The sequence below is a fragment of the Mugil cephalus genome, chromosome 12 (assembly GCF_022458985.1).
Source record: "Mugil cephalus isolate CIBA_MC_2020 chromosome 12, CIBA_Mcephalus_1.1, whole genome shotgun sequence".
In the NCBI taxonomy this organism is placed as follows: Eukaryota; Metazoa; Chordata; class Actinopteri; order Mugiliformes; family Mugilidae; genus Mugil; species Mugil cephalus.
In genome coordinates this window covers 23,850,563-23,877,470 of record NC_061781.1, presented here as the reverse complement: position 1 = coordinate 23,877,470, position 26,908 = coordinate 23,850,563, and the positions used below count along the sequence as shown (strand labels likewise).

Genomic DNA, 26,908 nt, shown 5'->3' with positions numbered 1-26,908 from the left:
CATGGCAACAGCGGGCCCCGCCCACTTCTGGCTTCATTTTCAAGGTTTAGGATCCAATGGGTGACGTCATGATGAGTTCATAGTATCAAGATGTCCGCGGGGTCTTAAAAAATATTAAACGTTGATAAATCAAATGTTGGAAAAACGTCTTTTTTGGGAGGTCTCAAAAAAAAAAGTCCAAAGGTCTTGGAATTAACCTCAGGATTCCTGCATATATACCCTGACTATATATAGTCAATGGTTTCCACTTGTCTGTACACATGCTCATCACAACAGAAGACTGGACAAGACAAGGAAGTGCTTAAATCAACAACAACTTATGACATTATACATTAATATATAGATGGATATATAGGTAGGTGGCAGACACAAGGAAGAAGGAAGTCATTGGGTCTGTTATTTATGGTTGCTATGGCATTAAGCTCTTTCCCATGTGAGCTTGTTGGAATTTAAAAGTCCGACCTGCAAATCGTCTTATGGATGTGTTGTTCAGTTCTTTCGGGTTGAGGCTGGATGTGGGAGGACCGATGATTTTGGAGGCGAGGTGTGTTATACGTGTTAATTTTACGGTAATTGAACGATTTAGCAGCAGACAAATGCATGAAAGATTAAGTAAAATATTAGCGAATTTAACTGTACAAGCTCTTATAAAGTTTAGTTTCCTCCAGGTTTTGACCAACTCTGTTAAAATAATTTTAAATCTCTGTAATCTGAAAACTAAACCAAAGGCATAAAACATCAGGTTTTAAACAATTTAATCTGCTGTCTACCAAAATATCCTGAAGGTAGAATGTCTGATCATCTGTTGGTGACCTAAAGCTGAAGAGAACCTGGGTTCTGCAGCAGGACAATGATCCAAACCACACCAGCAGGTCCACCTCTGAATGACTGAAGAAAAACTAAATGAAGACTTTGGAGTGGCCTCGTCAAAGTCCTATTGATATTAAAAAGTCAGATTTGTTCTGAGGCTATGTCTGCCATAGTATTAACACAGTGTGGGAAGCAGTATATTTATTTTTTAAGATAATCCATCATGTGTTAATAGTTTCAACTCGTCTGATTGGAGAAGTGTGCAGACATACCCCTACAGCCTCAAGTCTGCTTCTCCAGCCACTCATCCTCAGCTAATAACACCGAGATCTGCATTAGAGTTTCTGCACAAACCCTGGACATCAGCGTAATAATCTTTGACTCTGTAATCTAACAGCCCTCTGTCTTTGCCTCGATGCCGTCACATGACTGCCGGCGCCTGAAGCGTGCCTCCAGGTGATGGAAGCGACAGGCGTTGGGGGCGCTCCGCTCCACTCCACCAACAGTCGGACCAATCTGTCAAGGTCCGGCAGACGTCCAGGGCGTCCTGCTATCAGCACAGCCTGGCTGACTGCGGTGTATTTTTAGAGGGATTCAGAGGTTCCTGTCTATGACGATAATAACGCTGCAGCTCCTGCGTGAAGCCAGATGCTCTCCTTTAGCTTGGACTCATAGATAAGAGGGAGGGCTCAGGAATTCCAGCAGCGCACGCTGATCTGAAATGAGGATATAAAAAGCAGTGTCATTGACTTTTACCGCTGAAATATACATTCATTAGTGGCTGCACTGCACAAATGAATTCCTCTGACACTCATCACGTCACGACTATTAAAATCTATTTATGCAGTATATGAAATGTCTGCGCGTAGAAGGAGAGCATGCGTTTTATATCAGTTCTTCTATAATGTACCGTGATAACATGGATATTGGATTTGGAAAAAAAATAGCAGCAGTTTGTGTAGTTCACAAATATAAGCTGTAGAGACGAGGCATTTTATGGACATATACATATGTATTCTGTGTTAGTAATATAACACCATAACACTCTACATGTTCGCTCTTCTCCTTTGAAAGTATCAGTGAATTAATCTAAACAGTTATAATCTAAACAGCTCTCATAAAGTTCAGCTAGTTCACTTCATGTCTTGTGTATTTTCCTCCGGGTTTGGACCAACTTTCTTTAAATAATTGTAAATCTCCATGGACAAAAAAAACAAGAGCACAAACATCCGGTTTTAAAAAGTTTTTATTAGTGAACATAATAAATAGCCATGGTATTAATATTATATGGGAAACCCTGTACCTTCTGATTCAGACCAAGTTCAATTTTACTTTTACATAATTGATCTGGATTCACTGTTTTCATGTTTCTTTGCCTGAACTACAACATCCAGGAGTTTGTCTTATTAAACAAAGTTTTTCCAGACTTCTGATGTGACTGGACAAACCAATTTGTCTTAACCAACTGTTTTTCTATGTGTCTTTTACAGGTAACTCTCAGCTAGGAGCGACCATAGTGGACGCCTTGGACACTCTATACATCATGGGTCTGCACGAGGAGTTCAAGGACGGTCAGGAGTGGATCGAACAGAACCTGGACTTCGGTGTGGTGTGTACCTGCCTTTCTTTCCTACACATGACAAGTGTGGAACAGTTTATGAACTATAGCAACACGCTTAGAGATTCCTACACCTCTTAATATCTGTTCCTTACTATTATTATCTGTTTCCTACCAAGAGGAAAGACACTGGAACAGCTTTGTTGATGCGAAATGAGCCTCATTTAAAAGTTGAACACTTTGTAGTTTGATTACTTGTCCCTGATTCTTTGGTTTTATTGATTTAATTTATTATTTTCGCTTTGATAATTGACCCACTTTGATGCTGCCTTGGCTAATTCCTGAATTCATGCTGCTTTTGTGACGTTGTTTCCAGTGTGGTTTCAGCTGCAGCAGATCATGTATAATGTGCAAGTTTGATTAAATATGCTCATTCCAAAGAGAGATTCAAACCAGCCGTCCTGTCAGTGTAAAGCTAGGGATTAGTTCTGGGTATCGTTTCCTGGTTCGATATCAGTTCACGAAAAGAGACTTCGGTTTCAAAATTCATTTCTCTTGAGACTAAAACTAATGTTCTCTTTGCTTCCAGAGGTTCGTGGTATTTCCACAATATTTTACCTCTGGCTTTCACATCTTGGCACGACTTTGCTTTTGTGCAGCTCTTTTCTGTTCTAATACTTTTTTAAATCCAATCAGCTTTAAGGCCTGACGCTGCTCTCAGGGTTGTAGCTTCTGTCATGTCTTGGATTCCCCTGGAATATTTTACTAATCTTGTTGCATGGTCTAGAGAAATCCAACAAGCGCATGCACGGCATATATATTTTTAAAAAGAGGATCAGAGGATTTTAGGAGTTGGATCTTTCAAATGAAGGTCAACAACAAACCAACGTCAAGGATCTACCAGCAGGTGATGGTGCCTCATGTTGCCAAAAAGTTGCACTTGAACTCACCGCAAAGACTCCAGCAAACAGCCAGCTGGCACAACAGTGAAAAGAAGTAACTCTTCATACCAGCAGGTGGCAGTAGTGTTGGTTTAGTTTGGTTTTATGTGTTTTATGGGAACTAAAAGCACATGTCGCGCTAACAACGGCTAAAAACAATAACCTGGTAAAACCAAAACAGCCATCGTGGCAAACTGTGAAACTCATGAGCTGGTTCAAGTTATAGTAACATTATAGTAACAATATTAGTTAATATCCAGAATTTTGCTAGTGCTATCGCTAGTGCTAGCTAGGTAGCTTTCAACTAGGTACTCGATACCTGAAATGTGAGGATCGAAGTAGCCCAGTACCGAGTAGCATCGAAGCTGCTGCGTTTTATGGTGGATTTGGCTGTTCCACCAAAACACTAATGCATAAAATGCATAAAATATGGCAACATTATTTCGGAGAACACTGGGAATATGAGCAACCTGATAAAGCACCTCATCCAACATGGAGGAAACTTGACACATCTTCACATAATATATTAGTAGTAATGATATAGTAGTCGTCTGTGTGTGCTAACGCTAACTTGCTCGCTAGTATCGAATGATATACTTCTGCTCACATTTACAAGTTAACGGTGTCATGATCTCAAAGACCACGGTTCATATTCCAGCACCGTTTCCTTTCTGAACGTCTGTTTTCGTTTACGACCGTCATCCCCTCATTTCTCTCGTTTTGTCCTTTCCAGTCTATTTTCATTGCTTCCTCCTTCCTCTCCGTTAACGGTTTCTCGTTTCCGTCTCACTTGTCCATCAGCTCTGCCGCCCTCCTCATTTATTTTCAATCCTCCTCTCCTTTCGCCAGCTTCTCTTTTTTTTGCCCTCTTTTTCCTCTCTGTTTTTTTATTTTTATTTTTATTTATCTCCTACGACCCAAACCCATCACTTTTTTTAGTTTGTCTTTGTCATCAGTTTTTTTCTTGGTTTTCATTTATAAAGTCTTTGTAGTTGCTGTTTTTTTTATTGTCTTCTGTCCCATTTCACCTCCATTTTAACATTTCATCTTTTCTCCATACTTTGCGTTTATTTTCTTCATTCTGTCCTTTTTAGACTCTTTTTTGTCTTATTCTTCAGTCAGTTCGCTCACGTTCATTCACACTTAACTAAGCCTCCTGTCATTAATCCGTCCGCCACCTCCTCTCCTTTCTCCTTCCTTACCTACATCTCCGTCCTTAACCCTCCTTTATTTAATCTGAGCTCAGCTCCGTCTTATTTATATTTCTCCTCAGAGTAATCATCGCCCACGTCCTGTCATTCCCTCCCTTTTCCCGCTCCCTTTCTTTCTCTTCGCACCGACGGCTGACACCCGAAGCTTGTTAGTCTCCCGACTGAGGCAATCACAGGGCAGCCAGCAGGTAGGCGACGGGGATCTGAAGAGTCTGACTCCTCCAGGGCTAATTAACCTCGGGATCACCGTGGTTGAGAAGTGGTAAAAGGAAACGAAGGAGGAACTGGGGATGGAGGTAGAAAGAGGAGAAAAGGGGAAGAGAAGGAATTCAGCAGAGTGATGAGGAGGAAGGAGGAAGGACGGATGCTGATTGAAGTCTGTGTTTCAATTCTAGGAGATATTTGTGTTTTCCATTAATACGTCTCAGGAAACATTTCTGTATGTGAATGGACAGAGGAGACTTTTGTACTGGATCATAATGAGACATCTGAAAGAAATGTTTGCTGAAAGTATATTGTTTCCATGGAGGCAGTGAATGAACTGTTGGCTTTACCTTGAGCCCATTTATTAAATGATTTGAATTCAGTTTTATCAAACTCGTTCCCAGGGAACTAATGCTCAACCGTTTTTTTTTCTTTTAATAATTTTATTCCAATTAACTGTTGAATTGTGTTGCACTCACAGAACTTTATTTTAGTCAGTGGGCGGGGCCATTTCAACATGCACTGATCAGACATAACATTATGACCACCTTCGTAATCTTAGCTAGGTCTCCCTTGTGTCTCCAAAACAACCTTGTGCTGTTTGTCATGCTTTTTGTTTGTTTTTTTTTTTTGTTTTTTGAGTTTTTTTGTGGTGCGTTGCCAACACTGAGTGTCATTGGGGTGGGGGGGTGCCTGGTCTGGTGTAGGTGGGGGCTACATGTATAAGTTACATCCATGCCAATGAATACCAGGTCCAAAAGTTTCCCAGCTGAACACTGAATTGTAACAAGCTGTTCAATGGTCATAATGTTGTGGCTGATCTGGCTGAACATTATAACCTTCATGAAACTAAGATTTAGTCCAGGAAAAAAACATCCTTTTTCACTAGCTATTGATTTGGCAAGTGAAAGGCGGATTAAACCCTCAAAAAAACCTCTAAACTAGATGATTATTAGACTCCTGCTCCTGGCCCATCTCTGTGGAGGTGATTTTTTTTTTTCAGAAACATCAATTATTATTATTCTAATTATTATTTATTCTGTGGCTCATTTCGCCTCCAACCCATCTGGGTAATTAATGCAAAGTCCCTGCAGCCACTGAGACGAACAACGGGCAAATAATACGTCTGAGAGATTAGAATCACGTCATGGAATAAGGACTTTGGTTGAGCTATTCGGTTTGGATTTGCTAAATGGTTTTTCCTAGAATGAAAGATGGTTGAGTGGAAAATGAAAAGAGGCAAAGCGCGTTAGAGAGAATAAATCATAAAAAAAACGAGAACTGGGGAAGGTGAATTTAGATGGACGTAAAGTTGAACCAGAGAGAGAACAGGAGGGAAGGAAAAGGTAGATTTGATGTGATTGGTAATTTCGCTGTTATCGAAACGAAAAAAAAAAAAAAAATCTGTCATCTTACAGTGGAATCATTTGGATTCATTAAATAAAGTACGAGCAGTGATATCCACAATCACCGATGTAATGAGACGCCTCTTACCAGTAAAAATGATGAGATCTGCGCCTGGTGAAAACAGAAAAAATGCAAAACAAATGAAATAACAGAGAAAATGAGACGATGTGCTCGGGCTGGGTAATAAGAGTCAGAGGTGGGAGAAGAGAGGCTTCTGGTTTCACAGCAGAGAGATTAGAGAGCAGAGAGGGTGGAGAAGAGAGGATGAAGCGCCTGCTAAGAAGCGAGAGGAGGAGGAGGCGTGTCGCTGTGCTTTCATTAATGGTTTGATGCTCTTATACCTGCAGACGTTAGCTCGTAGCCACTGTAACGCTGGTGAAAGGTTAACAGAGCTCAGGTTGAATCTGGTATAGAAATGTGGCTCTTTACTCTTTTAAACAAAAACAGGTAATTCAACAGCTCGTAGGCAGCGATACGTTTCAACCCTGCAGTTGTCGGGCTTCGCAGTGTGTTATTAAAGGTGGCCCTCGTGAATATCAAAGACGTGTTGAACCCTGTATCGAGCCTCTCTGAGGCTGGAATAAGGCCACAGTCTGGATTTCTACTTAGGAGATTAAAGGCATCACTCTTGTTTAATCACTTGTCAGTGTAAACATGAGTTGCATCGTTGCATCGAGCTCAGCTGCTGCAGTTTTTGCCATCGCTGTTAAAACATGTTCGGTCTTTGTAGCGAAGACGTTTTTGCCCTTTTTCACTTCCATTAGTTTGTAGTCGATGATTAGGATCATCGGTGGTGTAAATGTGGATGTTGGACAAAAATGGTCCTCAATAGTGGAGCCAGAGCAAGTAGAGCTCCCCCTGGTGGCTTGAGGCTGGAGTACAGGTCATATAAGCTCCACCTCCTCCATGTTAGTGGGCGGGACTTAGGCCGAACTAAATCACTAAAGTACACGTCAAATTTTTTTTTTTTTTCAAGGATGGTTTCTGTCATTTTAGATAAGTACAGCGTCATTTTTTGGATAAGTTTCGTTTAGTTATTTGACACTATACAAAAGAAACAGGATGTGACCTAATGGCGACCACCAGTTGCCATGCCAACCACTCCGTAACAGACGTAACAGAAGAATTGTAAAAATATCAATAAATTAAAAATAAGTACAGTGTATAATCCAGCATTTCCTTGTATCTGGTGAGAGGTAGAGAAGATTGAGTATTAATTACATTAAATTGAGTCTGGATGAATTGTGTTCAGCTCATCAATATCTCGGCTCCATGTGGCTGCACTGATCAGACTCTGGCTCCAAAGTCGAAACATTGTGCCGCTCACATCTGCAATGTTTGATTCACAGTCATTTTCTATATATAGTAAGATATTTTAACATGAAATCTATGGATGTGGACACCAAATTTAACCTTTACCTGATGATGCTCTTCATCGTCCGTCATCCAGGTCATGGTGATATAAAATGTGTTAAAACTGGACTTGTAGAATCTTGAGAAGACTCTTCATTTACGTTGGGTAACTCTGAAGAAGAAGCTCAGATGAGCGGCAAAACGTCTTCAAGAAACTCTACAAGTGAAGTTGCTTTTTTTTTTTTTTTTAACGCTTTTTGGATGTACTATTCATCTCAAGTTATGATTTATTCATTGCAGTTAAGAACCCTGCTGCTTTCTGTATTCTGCCGTTAATTAGCAAAGACAGAGTTGAGAATGATTTCATTTCAGTGACTGATTTGCAGCTGTATTATTTATGTGCTAAAGGTTTGTTGGACCCACTTCTGCCTTTTAGTTTTGTAGGTTTGTATGTACAGAGACAAACTGCTTCCAGGAAAGCAGCGCTGCCATGCTAGCCATTAGCAAACACATCCATTTATCAGTCGATGTTTTGTCTTGGTTGTTTGTCCTCAGTTTACGGTTAGAAATTGTTTAGGTTTTATCTGATACCGAGGCCAAACCGGTGCCTTTGAAACGGTGCCAGTGCTTAAAGAATGAAAGCATATAAACTGTCAGATGTTTAATCAAATTCCAGGTGTTATCGCCCTCGCACAATATCACCTTCGGGCACTTGTTGCAGGTTGCAGCAAGTCTGCATCTTTTGAGGTGAAGTGCAGCCAAACTTTTAACAAACGTTTGGCCTTAGGCATTTCGAAGGTTCACTTCCATCCATGCAGTTGAAAAAAAACGACATGACCAAGAGCTAAGGGGGCTAAGCTAATTAAAAAATCAGTGGCTCCGAAAGGAATCACCCAAATCTGTGTTGCTTTTCAGTCTGGTTACTACCGTTAGTCAGCGCCGGGTATCAGTATCCATCCCTACTGACCACCAACCATCAGACAAATCTCAGTGTCCAAGACATTGATGTTGGATGCTTGTGTGCAGCAGTTATGTTGCTGCTGTGGTCATTGGTTGTTATTGTGCGTCACTGTGGACCTAATAATTCGTCTCCTGATAAGAGGACACGAGGACGGCTCCCAGACATCGACCACCAACAAACAATCAGACAAAACTCATCATCCAACATATTGACGTAGCTGCCTCGTTGGTTTGAGTGAGGTGCTTCGTTCACCCTTTGGATAAAGTCTAAATTCAACAGAAGTCACCGTACCATGATGTTATACTAGCCTCAATGATTACTTTAGTGACACTGCTATAATGAAGACCAATGGACCAACAAGGGACATGCACACCAACAAAGCTATGCATTCATATTTATCGTATTTATTCTTTTGCTTGTGTATGGAGCATCCAGCCGTAGGAGACATTTCTTTCCATGCCCAGATTCCACGCATGGTTTTGACATAATTTCAAAGATCTCCATCTGACATGAATACAGTTAATCCCCGTCTGTCTTTTTATGTTTTTCAATTACCCATAGCCCCAGAAACTACTTTACGGTTCTCATTCACCTTTAACAAATTCATGCAGATTATTATATTTTTCTTTTTTTTGTCTTGCATACATTAAACCCTTCGCTCCACCACCTCTGGGTTCAGCCACCCACCTGCCAGCGCCGCATCCTCCTCCAGCTCCAGCTCTGCCACTAATGAATGATTAAATAGCTGCCATGTCAGGTTGAGCCAAGCACTGAGTCATTGTTGGACTCTCCGGTGTCCCCCGGTTGGGCCCCCGCACTGCAGCTCGCCCCGAGATGATGGATGTGTCGACACAAGGTCTGCATCCATCGTGAGATCCGCCAAATTAATAGACTCCGGTAACTAGCACTCTAATGTAACTCTGGTTGAAGTGGAGATTGGATCAGCGAACATGCTGCAGAGATGGGGAGATAAATTAGTGTTACCTGTCAAGGGCCTTTCAGCACAGCTGGATTTACTCAATGTAAATATCCAGCTGCAGCACGTGACTCTTTGATTTTTATTTTATTTTTAGTTTTTTGGGGGGTGGGAGGGGGAATTAGTTGGATCCAGCTATTTCATTTTCATGTCGTTGCTGAGCTCTTGTCGCTGGTCTTACGCCGTGAAAGCGTCATGTTTGGCTTGATGAGACGCCTCTTCTATTTCCTCTCACTGAAGGTGAAAGACTCAATTTGTCCTCGTCACCTGGAAGGGTGGGACAGAATTTCATATTTCAGCAGAGTCGCCTGGATGACATGTTCATTAACAGGGTTCCCATCGTGACATTTATTCACGCTTTAGTGCAAGTTTTTAGACGAACCGCGTCTCAAAACTAGACAAATGTATGTGAGCGAAACAAAAGAAGTGATATTTTATCTATGCGGAGACATTTACTTAATCCATCTGCAGCATAGACTGTGTGAATGAGAAGGAATTACCACGGCTACATGAAGAACGAGCGCAGAGAGTGTTTAGTATATAAAGGAAAGGGATTTATTACATACTATGCCGTCCACTGTTATATGTGAGCGGGTGCAAAATGAAGGTTATAGAATCAAGGATTTATCTCTACTTAAATCTACTCACTTCCTATAGATACATAGAGAGGCAGATAGATATTTATTCTGTGGGAAAGTTGGTCTCCAGTAGCGTCATTCCACGGAGATAAATGGTGGACAGCAGGGTCAATAAAAGTGAGGCAGAATGTATAAAATATACAAGTATAAACAATATGAACTCATATATATGAAATGTACAAAACTGGATATAAGCGATAACCAGATTTAGACTCCAAGTTTGGCCATTTGTGGATTTTCTTCAGTTTTCATCAACTTTTTATCAGCTGCTAAATTCACAGGATAATGACAAGGACATGATCCAAATCTGACGTATAAATTATCTGTAATTACCCAAGAAAAAGATCAGAATATCTCTTACCCTGCATATTCTTTCAGACCTTCTTATCAACCGCTCCATCCTTTATTAGAGGGTTGAGATGTTACTGCTTGGTCAGTATTTATATGTATAGCTGCCAGATTTAAGGTCCTGGCGTCAGATCTGTAGCATAGTAACGCGAAACGCTGACCTGCACATCAACTGTGACTAGTTTGAAATGCATTTCCTCGTCCACATAGGTGAAGAAAATTCTCTCTTCTCCCCTTTTCTGAGTTGTTGTGGTTTCAGTAAAAGACGATCACAGCCAAAAGAACCAACGCACCAATGCACAAATATAAATGCTGACAATATCTTAGAACATAATATAGACCCAAGAATTTCTTTGGAATGCATCTTTACTTCTTTAGGTATTTGGTATTAGTACCTCAGAAGTATAAAAAATAAGCATCATCAATAGGTGGACATTAGGTGGACGAATTAAAATATAAAACTGTTTATTTTAGTGCAAAAGCAGAATTGGAAGCGATGAAATCCCAACGTCCTCAAACAAGTACATGTGAATTTGTTTAGTTTTCATGTCATATCAAACTAGAAAGGTTAATAAGCATAAATAAACAAGTTCGCTACCATTGCATGGAAGACAAAAGTGTCTAAATGAAGCAGGATAAGAAGCTGCAATGAACCTAAAACATAATGTCCCCATACGAGGACGCTGGGACTCAGGAGGATACGCCAAGCAAAAGACAAGGCTGGTTCTCACATTATCGAATACCCACACTACCTCTCATCCTCCATAAAATGTACAGGTGAAGATAATCATTAAATTTCTGCCTCACCGAACAGAAACCACCTCCACGTTCGACTCACACTCTCAGAAAAGATTCAGGGTCAAAGTTAATCATAATATTCTCAAGACCACAGGAAGGACGAGAAAGATGGGGTCCAATTAAAATGCTCTGTGAATATCTGTGACAGCAGCTACACAAAGAAGAAACGGTTTGTAAAGATGAGCTGACAGATTCCTGTTTATATCAGTCCTTGGTGGGAATTATGAATAGAGGAAGGTTTGAAAGGGAAGCAAGTGTTTAAGAGCTACCGCAGAGAATGCTGGAGGAATCCACTGTCCACTTCGGAGCAAAATAATTGGTTTAAATCAAACCTCGTATTCTTGTGCGGCTGTCACGCGTCAGCCCGTGTGACTCCTCTCCGCCTCGGCCGAGTTTACTGCAGCCATTTTTTAAATCAGGGTTGTTTTATGGCTCTGCTGCTCATCGAGGTCTGCGCTGCTAAACTGCGGCCGTAAACGGCGTAAAAGTGAAGCTGACCGACGGACGGATGGGTGGAGGAGGACGAACGGAGCTGGCCTTCAGGTTTTACGAGTGTCTCCCACCCTTCGTCACTGACCAGCAGCAGATCCTGTTAGTGCTGCTTCCACGTCACGACCGGCATGAAGCCCTGTTCATCTGCATGTGTCCTGATCGAGAGAAAAACGCTTTGGAACAACTCAAAAAAACATGATGTTGTGACCTGGCCTCCAAATCCACAAGAGACAAGAGACCGCCCACTGGTGGTCGAGTGTATATTTAAAACTTAAAAGATTTTGTCAATATTGTAATAAACCATTAATATGAAAGTTTTCTTATTGAGAAAATTTACTTTTTTATCTATGTGCTGTATCTGTGCTTATTATTCTGCACAATCTATGCATAACGCACACAAACTAGAGATTATTATAATTATTATTATTATTATTATTATTATTATTATTATAACCAGGTTTGTCTTTGAGATCCAAGATCTCTTTTGCAAGAGGCAGTTAAATCTAAATGAAGATAAAAAAAAAAAAAAAAACTCAACACTCTTGGGAGAAAGTGGGATCTGCTCAAGGAGAAAGTAATGTAGGAGGCGGAGGGGACGTGAGAACTGTTCTACGCCTCCTTCCTCTTCCAGTCGCCATTCAACACTTACAGCACAACGACACACATGGGAGCGGAGGCAGGACCCAGCTGTAGAGAGACGCTTGTGCATTATCACGTCTTCTGACTGTGAAAAACCATTTGGACTCGAGGTCGGCTGTAGATCCTGCTACACTTATTTTTATTTTTATTGTTTTTTTTTTTGGTGATTCTCGTGTGCAGGACCAGAGGGAACAGAGTGGGTTTGTTCACAGGCAAATGTAGATGGTCTCTTTTAACCCCGGCCAGCTCAACACACTTTGCAGATCATAAGATCGTAACCTCTCGTCTATGACTAGACACAACAACTTACCCGTTCCCTGCATATATCTGCTCCTCGAGGCTTTACAGGAGCAGCAGAAACCACAATATATCTGACGATTCATGACTTTGCATCGACGAAAAAAGGCAACAAGTAATGAGATGGAGGAAGCTGGAGCTCAAGGCCCCGTGGGGACGGGTAGAGATTTGCTAGATAGAGTCTAACTCTGACTAAAAGCTTCCTCATCAAGTGACAGAATAAAGAACTGGTCAGCTTTAGTTCAGACATGTTAAAACCACACAGTGTTTTATCTCTGACCTCGGGAATGCTTTTAATGTGAGGTGAGTTCATTTAGATTGAGCTCTCTGGATGAGTAGAGGCTTTAAAAACAAACGATTCAAATCGTTCCTGTTCTAGACTCTGATTCCTCACAGCTAGAAGGTTCTAGGTTCTAATCCACTGTGGCATTTGCATGTTCCCACCGTCCAGAGATGTGATCGTTAGGTTGACTGGTGATTCTAAACTGGTCGTGGGTTTGAGTTCGTTAGCCCTGAAATCGACCAGAGACCCCGACCCCCAAGAGCACAAGCTGTTACAGAAAATGAACGAACCTGAGTTTTGTCTGTCTGGTCAATGTTCATTTAAGCTTTGAGTTGAAATATTGGAGAATTTTAGAGTCGGCCTCCATTTTCACATTTTTACCAACACAGAGCTTTTACTATAAACTGTCAGTAACTTTGTAACAAGGCTCTACCAAAGATATGAAATACATTTTTTAAGTAGATGCCATTTCCTTCGCCCTCTCGTTAGAAATCTAACTACTTTTACACGAGACTGGTTTTGCAGAACAAACTTAGCGAGACCATGCAACAAGATCAGTCCAAGGAAGATCCAGAATTTGACAGAAGCACCATCAGGTCTGAACGCTGATTGGACCTAAAAAGTACTGAGAAAACAAAGTCCTGTGTACGATGTGCCAATAGAGGTGAAATGTTGTGGAGCTCCACCACCTCTGTAGTCGGCTACATCAGCTTCTGGATGGATAATGTCTCCACAGATAAAAAAAAAAAAAAAAAAACAATATGCACTCAAACTACAAACCATGGATGACTACATTCCTGATTAATCCGCTCAGAGCCTGTGATGCTGGTGGGTTCAAATTATCTGATCTGTTCACTTAAGTGGAATATTCATTACGCTCATTCAGTCCCTGCTTATTATTATGTTCTCTCAGGTTTCAGCTGCACATTTGTAAAGTTTACCAAAGTATTTCTGTTTTTTGTTTTTTTTTTGTAGCTTGTTTCTTGGATCCTAAGCATCTAATAGGTTTGCTTCATCTGCATTTCACTGCATGTATGTAAAACTCTACTGAATCTGATTGAAGCTTCATTAATTGACAGTGAATCTTCAAAAATCTTGTAAATTGAAACTGACTCAGGATAATCAGAAGCAGCGCCCAACAGTTGTTTAGGTTCCCATAAGACTCAGTTGTAGGTTGTTGATGATGAGAGATGTCTCCATCCACCTCCACTTCTTCTTCATTTCCTTCACTCTTCCACAAAAAAAACATCCGTTGTCCTTCAGGTGTAGGCGGACTTCTGAGTCCTGACCTCAACCACCTGCTTTAATGTGCTGAACCAAGCTTTTCTTCAAGTGGTTGTTATGTTTCCCTGAGTTTTCCTGAAGGGCAGTTTTAAATCTTAGTGTGTTTTCATTGACATGTTAATCCAGGCTTCAACAGAAATGGTCAAACAGGTCAAGTTTAGTCGAGTAGGGGGAGCTCAAACAGAACAACATTTGAGTGAAAGGCTCCTAATAGGCTGCAGTGATCTCTGCTGTAAACCCGGACACGTTAACATGACGGTCTCTGCTGCGTCCGGTCTCAACTGGAAGGAGTTTGCCGCTCGGTATCTCCCAGCGTTTGAGTCTAATCTCTCTGTATCCCGGTTGTCATCAAGGATATTTGTCAACCACAAAGAAATCAGCTCATTTCACAGCTTTATTTTGTGAAGCCAAGCCGCTGTGGTCTCTCTCTGAGGGGAAGCCACCGCACTGGTAACATGGTGATTATTTTACTGTGGTACATGAAATAGAAGGAAAGAAAAAATAAATAAATAATAGAAACGTTGTCGACATTTATCCTCAATTAAGCTGTGCTTCGCAGACCGGGACAATGGAGGTGAACAGCAGCTAGAAAACAAAAGCCGGGCTGACGACTCTGGTCTTAATTAGTGAGAGAAAACACATTTAAACTCCGCTGATCCACACGTAGTCGGCTTGTGTTGTCTTTGCGGTGTGTTCATTAATTACCGGGAGCTTTGAAGGAAGTCTACCTCAAATATTAATTCTCTGGGAGAGGTTGTCTGTTCTCATTCCACCGGCCGGCTCCGGGGTTTGTTAAGGACAGTAAATAACCGTCCGGTTTCAAAGCTTTTTACAGCGTCTCCTGATGAAAGTGTGCGTCAGCGTTAATACGGTGATTAAAAAGCCGCGTCTGAAGGTTTTGTTTTATACCAGCTTTGGGCCGTCGCCAAAGACTTTTACTATGAAGTTTCTTAAGATAAATGGATCTTCTTTAACTTGAAAGTATTTTGATTTATTGTCGTGAGGTTGCTTGATGGTTTTCTTGATGTTAGACAAAGCTCCAACCTGTACTTTGATAAAATGTCTACCAAACGAAAAAAGGTGCAGTATGTTGATTTCGCTGGATGTTATTAGTTAACTTGATGCCTTTACTTTTTAGTAACATGACGTCGCCTTCTTTACAGGTATTTTTTCTTTTTATGGTGAAACGAACCAAGACGATCCATAAAAGATGAAGAAATATAAACTGCACCAAAGCTTAAATAAATAAGTTTATCTGATCAGCTGTTTTGTGCTTTTCTTCCCAGAATGCCGAGGTGTCTGTGTTTGAGGTCAACATTCGGTTCATCGGAGGACTGCTGGCTGCATACTACCTCTCCGGACAGGAAGTGAGTACTCGTCTGTGTCTGTGCACGAATGAAGGGATGGAGATGGAAGAATGATGCAGATAATACTTTTCCTTTCCCGTTCACTTCCTCCTCCCATCCGTCCGTCCGTCCTCTGGTCACATTAAAGCCAGAGGGCAGGTTTGGTTTCTCGGTTATAGAGCTGCCCAAAGTTAAATCCGACCATCCATCTCTCCTTTTCTGTCCTTTTTCTCTCCACTGCTTTAAAAAACGTTCAGCTCAGCCTCTACTCTCTTTTATTTCTTTATTTATTTTTGTTTTTGTGGACAGCAGATCTCTCTGTTGCCACTTAACAAATTCCTTCAGATTAATTGAACACGGCTGACGCACGACCTTGTTGTTTACTCACAGATGTAGCCGTGGTGAATTGGTTGTATGGAGCTAGGAGAAGCAGAGTGAAGTAGCTCTTTCCTCCGGTGCTTTTTTTGGGTGAAGTGAGAGATCAAAAAATAAAAAGAAAAGATTGTAAAGGCACCGTGGTGGAAAAAGTATTAAAAAAAAAAGCCTTTATTTAAAAATGGTAAAAACTGGTTAAAAGCACATGTGGTAACCCTACATATAGGCCCTAACCCTAAAACTTTTATAGTATGTGGTTACTTTTTGTTAATAAGTGTTTGTTTCCATAATAAATAATTAGACGTGATCGTAATGAACATGAAAAGCTTTAGTTTTACTTTTAATACAAATGTATACAAGATATATCCCACGGACTTTAAAGTCCCTCAATCATATATCGACCCAACTAAAACTTAACACCACTCCTCCACCTCCTCCTCCTCCTCCTCCACCTCCTCCTCCTCCTCCTCCTCCACCCAAATCAATCCCCGTCATTCATTTGAGCCCACTGATAATGGAAGCGGTGGGGAAAAGAGAAGCTGGAGCACGGGAGGGCATCTGAGAGGAGACAGTGATGGAGGGAGGAGAGGAGAGGAGAGGAGAGGAGAGGAGAGGAGAGGAGAGGAGAGGAGAGGAGAGGAGAGGAGAGGAGAGGGTGGAGACGTCTGTGGATGGGTGGAGGGTGTTTGGAGGTGATCGCCTCAGATAAAGAGATGGGAGTGGAGAATGAAGGTGATGAATGACCCAAACTGTGAGACTCATTCTTCACTGGACGTGTCCTTGAGCAAGGCACTTAACCCTCCCTAGTGTCTGTCTCAGTGAGCGGCAGCAGAAGAAGAAGAAGAAGAAGAGATGGCTGTCAGTGCGCTGGGAGTCCCTTTGGGTGGGGGGGGGCATGAATATGAAGCAGCGTGGGTGAAGAACGTAGAGGTTAGAGACGAGATGTTCACAAAGTTTACTGGTGTCGGTCTGTAGTGGAGCGGACGTCTCTGGGGGTGGAGAAAAAAGTACTAGAATATAGGTATAAATGAAAACAGAAACTATAAATCTGAGAAGTCAACGTTAAAGTGTGGCGGCTCGTACGTACATGAATTTACAATGTTTATAATATTTTAAAGCAGCTGCTTTAGAGCGAAGCTGTTAAACTCGGGGGCTCACGACACAGTTTGATCTCAAGAAGATGAACCTATAAACAACTTTTAGTGGAAAGAAGAACATTATGAAAGTGTTTACATTCAAAGAGCTGCACTGTTACAAATGATGTAACGAACCACCTCTGTCATTCCTGTACAGTTTTACATCTCAGTGTTGTTTTATATTCAAAAACTCTTACGAAACCTTTGAATAGCAGCGACTTTTATTGGAAAATAAATGTAATGTTTTGCCCTTTGTGATCCAGGCTGGATCCTGAAGCCGCGTGTTTGACGCCTTTATGTTAGAGGCAAAACAAAAGAGAAAATACACGAGAGAGTGAATAAAACGTCTAATGCAGTAAATTAGTGTTACTTCTTGTACAAGCCAGAGTCCAAACTGCTGGATAATTAAACGTCAGTGGAGCTGCTGGAGAACTCCCAGGATAACTTAGCACAGCTCACGGAGCCTCTAATAGCTGTAACTACGTATATTAAACTGTGCATCTAGCAAAGTCCTCCGCTTTTATGACACAAACTTTATTAAATTTTAATTTTTTTTACGACATCCAAACAGAAAACATACATTAAGAAGCATGACAGTCTATAGAAAAGAAATTAAGATACACAATAAAACTATCAATATACACACATATATATTGTATCTTAAATCTTTTTTAAATGTTCAGTTTTTACCGGTTGCAGACATTTCCAAACTAAATTTGTTGTGTTGCAGAAGTTTCCTATCGCATTTAAAGTTTCATCCATTTCTTTTTCATCTGGCACCTCCTGAAATTTTCATTTTGTGTCAGCAAATGCACCGAGGTGATTGTCGAGTCGGAATCCTCTGGTCGGGCTCACGAGCCAGAACGAGTTATTTATGGCGGTAACGGTTCTGTTCTGTCTTCAGACAAAGTTGACTTTATGTCCAAGGACGGGCTCGTCAGACGTTCTGGTGATTTACTGCGCGCGTCGAGTCCCTGAGCGTAAAACGCGACGGGTCCAGTCAAACTGGAAGCAGAAATGAGGAGGGAGAAATATGTTCTGGCGAAGATGAGCAGGAGATCAGCATTCAGGAGGAAGCAGAGCAGCAGTGATGGATCGTGTTTACTCCTCCTCTGTTTCACACCCTTTATTCTGTTTCTGCCACTTCCTCTAATGTCCTCACCTCCTTCTCCTCCTCTCTCTGTGTCTTCTGTTCGTCTCTCGTCTCCGTCTGTCTACAGCCAAGTCTTCATTTTTCCTCCTAGTCTCTGTGTTTCTGCTTCTTTTCTGATTTGATTGACTTTTTCTCATTCATGTTAAGACCTCGTGATTTGCAGCCTCCTTCATAAAGTTTGTATATTCAGAGAATAAACTGAACATGGGTTCAGTTTATTCTCTTGTTATTTTAACATTTGTCTTCGTCCTAGTTCTCTGTCATCTTTATTATCCAACTTCCCCCCTTTTTTCCCCCAACATCCCTTTCCTTTATAACAGCCTACTTTCCTCATCTCCTCAAACATTAAGTGCTTTTACCTGTTTTTTCCTCCTGTTTCCTTTCACTTCCTTCTTCTTTCTTTCGCCCTTTTCCACGTTTCCTGAAGGACTCACAGTTTGCTCTTCATCCTCATCTCCTCTGGTTCCTCCTCTTTCTCCCCTTCCTGGTTCTTCATGTTTTAATCTACAGTTTCAAGCAAACGGGACGTTTTAGTGTGTGGTTTCTTTAATAAATAGGAGCTTCTGTGGGAAGTTTGGTTGGCGATGAAAGAGAGAACGTAAAGACGTGACGGATTAAATGACTCGTAGAAAACAGTTAAATGTGGGAAATTATTTTTTATTTCCATTAACTTTTCAAGTGTTGCCCAGAATTCCAAGTCTTTATGGATTTAAATGTAATATTTAAGGTCAAGACAAAGAGGAGAAAGTGTCTTTTTCTGTGTTTTCCAGGACTATTTCTGAAGTAATTGCTAATTTTTTTGTGTGTGTCTTTGCCGGTATACTTATCCCTCGATTAACTTTCAAAGCAGCGGGAAGTGGAGGACGTCTCGATGATATCTTACTCCTGCTCTGTGACTGATGAATCTGCAAACTCATTATTCATACTTCCACTGGCGAGGAAGAAACTAAATAACAACGAGAGAAAAGGAAAACACAATCTTTTAATCAAACGTGATGCTTTGTACTCACTTTTTCAGCTGTGCTGGAGTAAAGCGTGGTGGTGGTTTTTGTTCCGTTACCTGCTCCTCATTAGCACACTTTTTTTTTTTACTTTCTTTTCTTCTAAGAACAGAAGCGTCGCAGCATCTTCATGTCAGGCTACTGAGACAATGTCTGTTTTTTTATTTAGTTTTTTTTAGAAGAAATGTGCCGGTAAAGCTCGAACAAACACGTAGCAAAGTGTCCTTTAGGTGTCGCCCTATGAATTGTGTAGTATATTTATCCAGCAGTTATCTCCCGTCGCCTCCTACAGGCTTCATTAATGTCCGATAACAGTGAGAAATTACAGTAGCTTCTTACCAGAACACTCATCATTTAAAACACAGCGTTATTAATGGGAACTGTACGCAGGCGTCCTGAGATACATACATTTGATATGCAAAGGCTCAGATTATGAAGTCATTTGTGCTTTAGAGAGAAAGACGTTTAGTTGCTAGCTCAAGGTTGAAAGACAAACGGAGAGTCTTGGCAATCTGTTCCAGGAATGGATGGAGGCGGGGATCTAAGGTCATGGTGCAGTAGAAGGTTCAGACCTTGTATTAACATCCACAAAGGGAGGACGTGTTTGATCGATCTGATCTGTGACGACATGTGGAGATGGTGGAGTCGTATTTGACCTCCTGAGTCACATGACTAAAAACCTCCTACTCAGCAGTCTGCTCTCGTACCAGTAGAGTTTCACCTCATATATTCAGAAAGAAAAACAGACAATTAAATAGCTACAGAATTAACAGATGGACATGTTTAATAATAGTGGTTATTTATTGATGTGATGGTCTTGATGTATGAGGACCTGTGTTTAGTCAATATACACTTTTCTCCAGGTTCAGGTTCAGTTATAATCCCAGTTTTGTGCTCGGCTCTAAATGTCAACACATTATAACTTAACATGTGCACAAAAAAACAGCATTGTTCTTGGTTCTGAAGCATCAGTAGAGATTACACATCCAAATGATGTCAGAGTTTAATAACATGTAAAAGTGCGAAACTAATGTGGGATCTGAAGAGCTGGTGATGGATTTGGAAAAGCATGGTGAGAACCTAGTAGGGCCGGGCGCTATGGTCAAGCACTAGGTTTTTGTTTTTTTTACATGCAATCACAATCACAATTTTCTACTTTTTTAAGAGAGGAATTAATTCAGTAGATTGGCTAAGGATAGACTATTTTACTGTGATGATGAGTAAGTAGTGTAGTTATATATATTTCATGACCCTGTGTTAGAACTGACTGATGATGTGGAAATCTGGAGACATTTACAGCTCAGAGATAACAAAACAAAAAAACAAAAAAAATATTGTCAAGATGAAATGAAGAAATGGGGATTTAAATAAAAACATTAAAAAACATCCCGGTGTAATAAACTCTCTCCTGCTGGAGTTGGTTTGTTTGCGGGCACTTAATTCACATGAGGAACAACAAACCGTTTTTAAGAAGAAGGGGTCGAGAGGATTTATTGAAATTATTAAAATTAAAATATTGCGTGACTGTTTGGCTTTTGTTTTATTTCAGAATCATTAGTACGAATATATATAAGTTAAGTTTATGTATAATAATTTAGTTATAGATGCTGCTGGGGGCTGTGTCTCGGTACCTTCTTTTATCTTTCGTTCTGCCCCTTCCTTCATTTTTCTGATGGACCTTTCCATCTCCACCAGCCTCACAGTGACGCCGTCGCACCATGTGTGTTTAGAAGCAGTACATTGAAAAGCCTGTATATTAAAAATTCACATCATAACACGAAAAAATACCTGTACACCACCCAGTCCTAGAACTTAGATACTTACAGCTGCAGACACTTGCAGTCAGATTGTCCAAGGTGGACGAACGCGGCCAAAAACAAGACTAATGTGAAGCAATTTGACTCTGTTTTTAGGACAACAACAACGTTCACATTTTAGCCACAGAAGATAGATGGTTTGAAAGCGGAGGAAAGAAAGCCATCTGTGTAAAATTGGAAAACCTCCCTCTGAATCAGGGAGGAGGATTGAGACACCATTTATCAGCAACTTACAACCCATTTGTCTTAGCATCTCACACCTGCGAGTCTGGAGAGTGTGAGATCATTATGCAGGTTGTTAGAGAACCATTAACAGTGCAACGAAGGTGCTAGCCAACTTAATCCGAACAAATAAGTCTACTTCTGGTAGAGAGTCATTAACAGACTGTAGTCTTGTGAGTTTTAGGCGGACACAGATGTTCTGAAATAAAAAAATAAAGACCTTCAAGATCTACAGTACATTCAAATGCTAATAGCACAAATTACAATATTCAGAAATTAAACTGTGCCATGCAACAACTCGATTTAAGGAACATTCTTCGAAACTCATTCCTAAAACGAAAACCCACATTTCTGGAAGGAAATAGAAAAACTTTCAAGACTGTGGAAGACTTGGATATCAACAAATGTTTGCATGGACGAATGAAAGTGGGAAAACATGTCTTTAAAAACTGTAGTAACCGTTTTTATTAGTGAGATAAAACAGCTTAGTAGGAGTATTGTCCACCTGGGATTGGACCCAAAAAAAATAATATTTTTTCATGTCATAATGGAGTGAATAGAGTCCAATGACATGGATGAGCTGAGCGAGGAAGAGATTGCCCATAGAAGAGAGGACGAGGCGAAAACCCTGTAAAGTAGGATAATGAGATGAGGCTGTCTGAACAGAGAAGCTGCAGACTCTGCAAGCATAAACACTACAGCACAGCCTCCCCATGGATGAACGGGTGGGGAATGACGGTGGTGGAGGAACATCACATGAAGCTGAGGGTGGTGGAGGGACACGAGGGCAGAGATAATGATGGCGAGGAGCAGAAAAGAAAGAAAAAAAAACACAAAGAGCAAGAGAGGAAATTAGACGACTGGAACGTGATGCTAGAGGAAGAACTTCAGGGGCCAAAGAGGGAAAGTGGAGGAGAAGAAGATTAAGAGTTAGTGGGCTGCAAAAAAAATAAATAAATGTAGCACAAAGGGAAAAGAGAAGATGGGGAGCAGAAGAAATGTCGAGATGGAGGCAGAAACAAGGTAAAATGCAGGAGAAAAGAAAGGGAGTGTGGAGGACAAACGAAACAGGCAAAAAGGGCACCACCAAACAAGAACTACACCAGTCAGCCACAACATTATGACCACCGACAGGAGAAGTAAATAACATTTAAACCGTCTTGTGATAATTCAGTGTTCTGCTGGGAACTTTTGAACCTGGTATTCATTCTTGTGGATGTTACTAAGACATGTAACACCCACCTAGACCAGACCCCCCACCCTCAGAAGTCCCATGTCCATTCTCTGATGAGTCACAGCTGTTTTGGAGGCACTAAGAAGACCTACGCAATATTAGGTCATAATGTTTTGCCTGATCGCTGTGAGGAAAGATAACCACGAACACGAGGCAAACATCAAAGTAATCAGCTTCTACAACCAAGAGCCATCAGTTATAACCTCTTTGGACAACTTGTATTTGTTCCCCAGTGATCCCTCCTACTCGTCCTCCTTCATCTTTATCTCCGTCAGAGCCACAGACTTTACATCCTCTCACTCTCCGTCTGCTCTGTGATGCTGAGCTTAGTTGAACTCTGGTCCAGAGACTGCAGACCACAGCAGATCCCGTTTGATCTCGCAGGGGAGCCTTTGACTCCCTTCTCATCTGTTGTCAGCAACTGAGCCCATCAAATAAAATTCGGGGGAGGCATCTTTCTCCCTCTGACTGGCTGCCTAGCTGCAGCGCTAGTCCAGCACATGTGGGTGTGGGGGGTTGGGGGGGAGGGGGATGAAGGGAAAAAGTGGAGATTTGTCGGCATCGGCGTCGCTGCTTTGATCGCCGAGATGAGACACGGTTGTAAGCAGGAGGACACGCTGAGACGAAAAGTCGACAAATGCGTCCGAACGACATCAAAACACGAGCTGAAGGCATCACTTTCTGGATCTGACAATACAACCAAATCAGACCTCGTGAATCACTCATTCATTAGATCTGAACACAGAGCTATATATATATATATATATAGAAATAGATAGATAAAGAGGTCATCTGCATATCTGTGCATCTGTTTCAGCTTCTTAGGAGAGTCTTAAGTATAAATGAGATGGTTGGTCGTCATCCTCCGGCCCTGAGAGCCACAATTAAAGGTTAAGTTCCTCCCGTGCACATACCTCATGTTTCAACATCAGATCTTTAACTACGAGTTTACAGTTATGTCCTATAGTTAGCAATGAAAGTATATGCTGCTGTTTGATTTGCTACACCCCCTTAGAGGCTAATGTTGATGGAAACCTGTGATGTTTCGTGTGTTTCGTAGCTCTATCTGTGCACAAACAACCTGCAATTTGCAAACCATAAACGTCCTCCCTAGAGAGTCCTTGTTCTAGTTCTTGAACAGATGACTGTCGACCAACCAACCATCAGACTAAACTCCCAGTAACGGTCCAAACACTGACAATGCTGCTGGTTGTTTTGAGGTTGTTTTTTATGCAGCTGCGGTCGGTCATTTCATTTTCCAAACATAGTTTGTTCTCTCGTCGATGAGTTACCACGCAACAAACGGCATCATTGATTATTTTGATGCATCGTTGCTTTTTCTCGGTTAAATTACAGAAACACTGAATGAGCTGTTTTAGCCAGAACGAGCAGCCTGTTTAGCTCATTGCCTCTAAATATATAGAGTTTTGTGGCCAGCCAAACGAATTTAACCTTCACCGTGTTATTATTGGATGTCTCATTCGTTGATTGCCTCTGCGACAGCGCTTTCTTTTCATGCAAGACTTTCCAAAGGAACATGGCTCCGGGAAGTTTCTGTCTTTCAGTTTGAGACAAAGTCTTTGTTGAATTAAGTAGGCAAACCTTAGCGTACCCACATCCCTGCCAATAAGAGAGCAGCATGTATTGAAGCCGCCCCAGCTGTTTCTAGCAGCAGTTGTCTTGCTTCCTCTGGGAATCCTTACCCCCCTCCCCCTTCTCTCCCCCCTCCCACCCTTTGGCAGATATTGCTGTGATGACATGCTCGGTAACTGGCTGCCGCCACCGTGCCAGCGGGCAGGCGCACACACTCCAAAGAGAATGAGGAAAACCAAGATGGTGTAACAAACAGGAGAGAAATTCTAATTTAATCACGGCCTCATGCATCCCGTTCTTTGCAAACAAATCACTTACCGTGCCCGTACAAAGCCTGGGGAAAAAAAAAAGAAAAATGATTGCAAAAAGTGCAAACTCGCAGAGGAAGGACAAACGGGTTAGTCTGAATGAGATCAAGTATAGAGAAGACGGAGAGTGCAAAGAGGACAGAAAATGAGTGGCTTTGTTGGGGAAATGGAGCATGCGGCGAATACAGGGAAAGAAAGAGGATAGAGGCAAAGAGAATTAAGTTAAAGACGCAAAGAGGAGGAGGGTGTAGAGTGAGATATGATGGAAAATATACACAAGCTGCCACAACATTAAAACCATTGATAGGAGAAGAAGTAAATTACATCAGCCATCTTGTGACAATTTAGTGTTCTCCTGGGAAACTTCTGGACCTGATATTCATTCATGTGGATGTTACTTAGACACGTATCACCCACCTAGACCAGACCAGACACCCTCCACCCCATAGCAATGACACTCCTTGATGGCAACACACACAAAAACGCTCCAGGAACAACTCAAGGTTGTTGACCTGGTCTCAGATTCACTAGATCCCAAACTGGTCAAGTATCTGTGGGATGATCCACAAACAGAGGCCCCTCCCCTCTGACCTCCACAATATTAGGAAGGTGGTCATAATGTTATGCCTGATCCATTTTAAAATGTAATATAATAGTGAGAAGATGCAGGTGTACAGTTCATATGAAGAGAACTCCAAGAGAAAAGTTCCTTCTGTTCACAGTTGTGTCTGTCCCACTTTTTAATTTAATCTAATGTTTTCTTGCAAGGAAAACAAAAAGCTTTGATCTATTTTCATCTGTCCTCAATAAGGAATAAAAAAAATAAAAAAAACATTCGGAAAAGGATTGTCTGGGAAACTGTAACTAAATACAATACAGCCGGTGTAAACACATGAGGCAGAACGAGCCACGCTGACGCCTCGACAACTAATCAGTCGTACGTTTTTTTTATTATTATTATTATTCTTTTCCCCAAGACGTTAATGCCCAAATTTGACTTTGCTTTGATACAGTGTGGTGGCAGCTAATGAAGCGATCATAGAGCTAATTCTGTGGTGGCCTTTGAGTTTTCTCTTTGTGCCTCGTTCCTTTGAAGCCGAGCCAGTGGATGCTAAACAATGAGGAAACGGATCAGCTGATGATGGTGAAGTATGGAAATAACACACAGTAACCACACACAAACACACACACACAGACATATGCACACATATACACAGCGGGTGACTTAATCCTGTCTCTCCTCCTGGCCCTTGGGGCCCTTCTTACCAGGCAGGCGCATTCAGCACATTTCACAGTCTACCCCTTAATCCCTTTAGGAGGCTCCATTACATGTCAACAGTGGCCCAGCGCTTACACCAGGCGCTGTGTGTGCGTCTGCCTGTGTACAGTCCGCTCTCCACTGCCGTGTGAAAATCGCTGATCTTATTAAGTCATTTAGGAAAGTACTTAGTCATTTTCCCATGGTGCATTTGTTACGGGCATTCCAGGAGAGTTTACTGTTTGCAAAAGTGAACGTGGTCTCTTCTCAACAAATGAATGTTATGTTTAGCTGCATTATATTAGCACAAGGCCCCGTCCGCATGTAACGTATGCGGTGGTTTCTCTTATTGTCCATCTCTTTGTAGATGACAGTTGGTCTCCGGTGGATGTTTCCGGGCTCTGGTTTCCTAGGTAACAAACTCAAATGTCTCTCAGGGAAACGAGTAGGAACAATGAAATATTGATGGACGGAGCCAGTTCCTTTTACCGTCACCTCTCTGTTTGAAAACAAAATACCCTCGACATTCAGCGTCTGGGTTGAATCACGGAGCCAGATTCACGGGAAAATGTGTTTGCATCTGCGTTCATGCCCTTTGAGTGCTGGAAGAAGGTTGGTTTATTACAGCCTACGATAGTGTGAGACATTTATAATTGTGTGCTCGTCAGTCTGGCTCACTCCGTAGAAACACCTCACAAACAGTAGTGGGCGCTGTGTCAATTTTTTCCCATCTAAGTCCACTTTCAACAATGGCTACTGACACTTTCAGCGAAATCTTGCAAAACCCCCTCAGTTAACCTTTAACCTCCATGTGCTCCACCTTTATTGATCCAAAGCAATTAGTTCAAAAATTGCAGCGATTAAGCTTCACGCTACAACCAAACGGACCAATCACAGCTCTCTGTGTTGCCGTGATATGTTATATTTCTGGGCTGTTGCTGTAGCAGCATAAAACGCATGGACTTAGACTTTATTGATCTGCAATGCAAGTTGCTTGGTTGCAGTATCTCAGTTAACTACTAGTAAAAAGAAAAATAGTTGCAAAAATTCAACACTGTCCTGCATCATCTTTACTTGTCAAGTCCAAGCCCACAGGTCCTTTAATGACTCTTATTTTTGTCTGTAAATGTATAATTAACGCAATAATACAGCTGTGAATGATTTTATATTTTCAACATGTGAATTTTTTCGACGCCCCGTGTCGTGTTTCTAACAGACACGTTCACGTCCATCAGAGTTTGCTCTTCAGATTTCAGCCTCTCAGC

General features: G+C 41.4%; 1 protein-coding gene across 1 annotated transcript in view; it reads left to right on the top strand.

The window, feature by feature from the left end:
• man1a2 (mannosidase, alpha, class 1A, member 2) overlaps positions 1-26,908 on the top strand; it is a 130,820-nt gene that overhangs the window by 65,748 nt on the left and 38,164 nt on the right. Inside the window, exons 5-6 of the mRNA XM_047600742.1 lie at positions 2,301-2,419; positions 15,487-15,567. Of these exons, the coding sequence (XP_047456698.1) occupies positions 2,301-2,419; positions 15,487-15,567 (200 nt within the window). The remainder of the gene's footprint in view (positions 1-2,300; positions 2,420-15,486; positions 15,568-26,908) is intronic.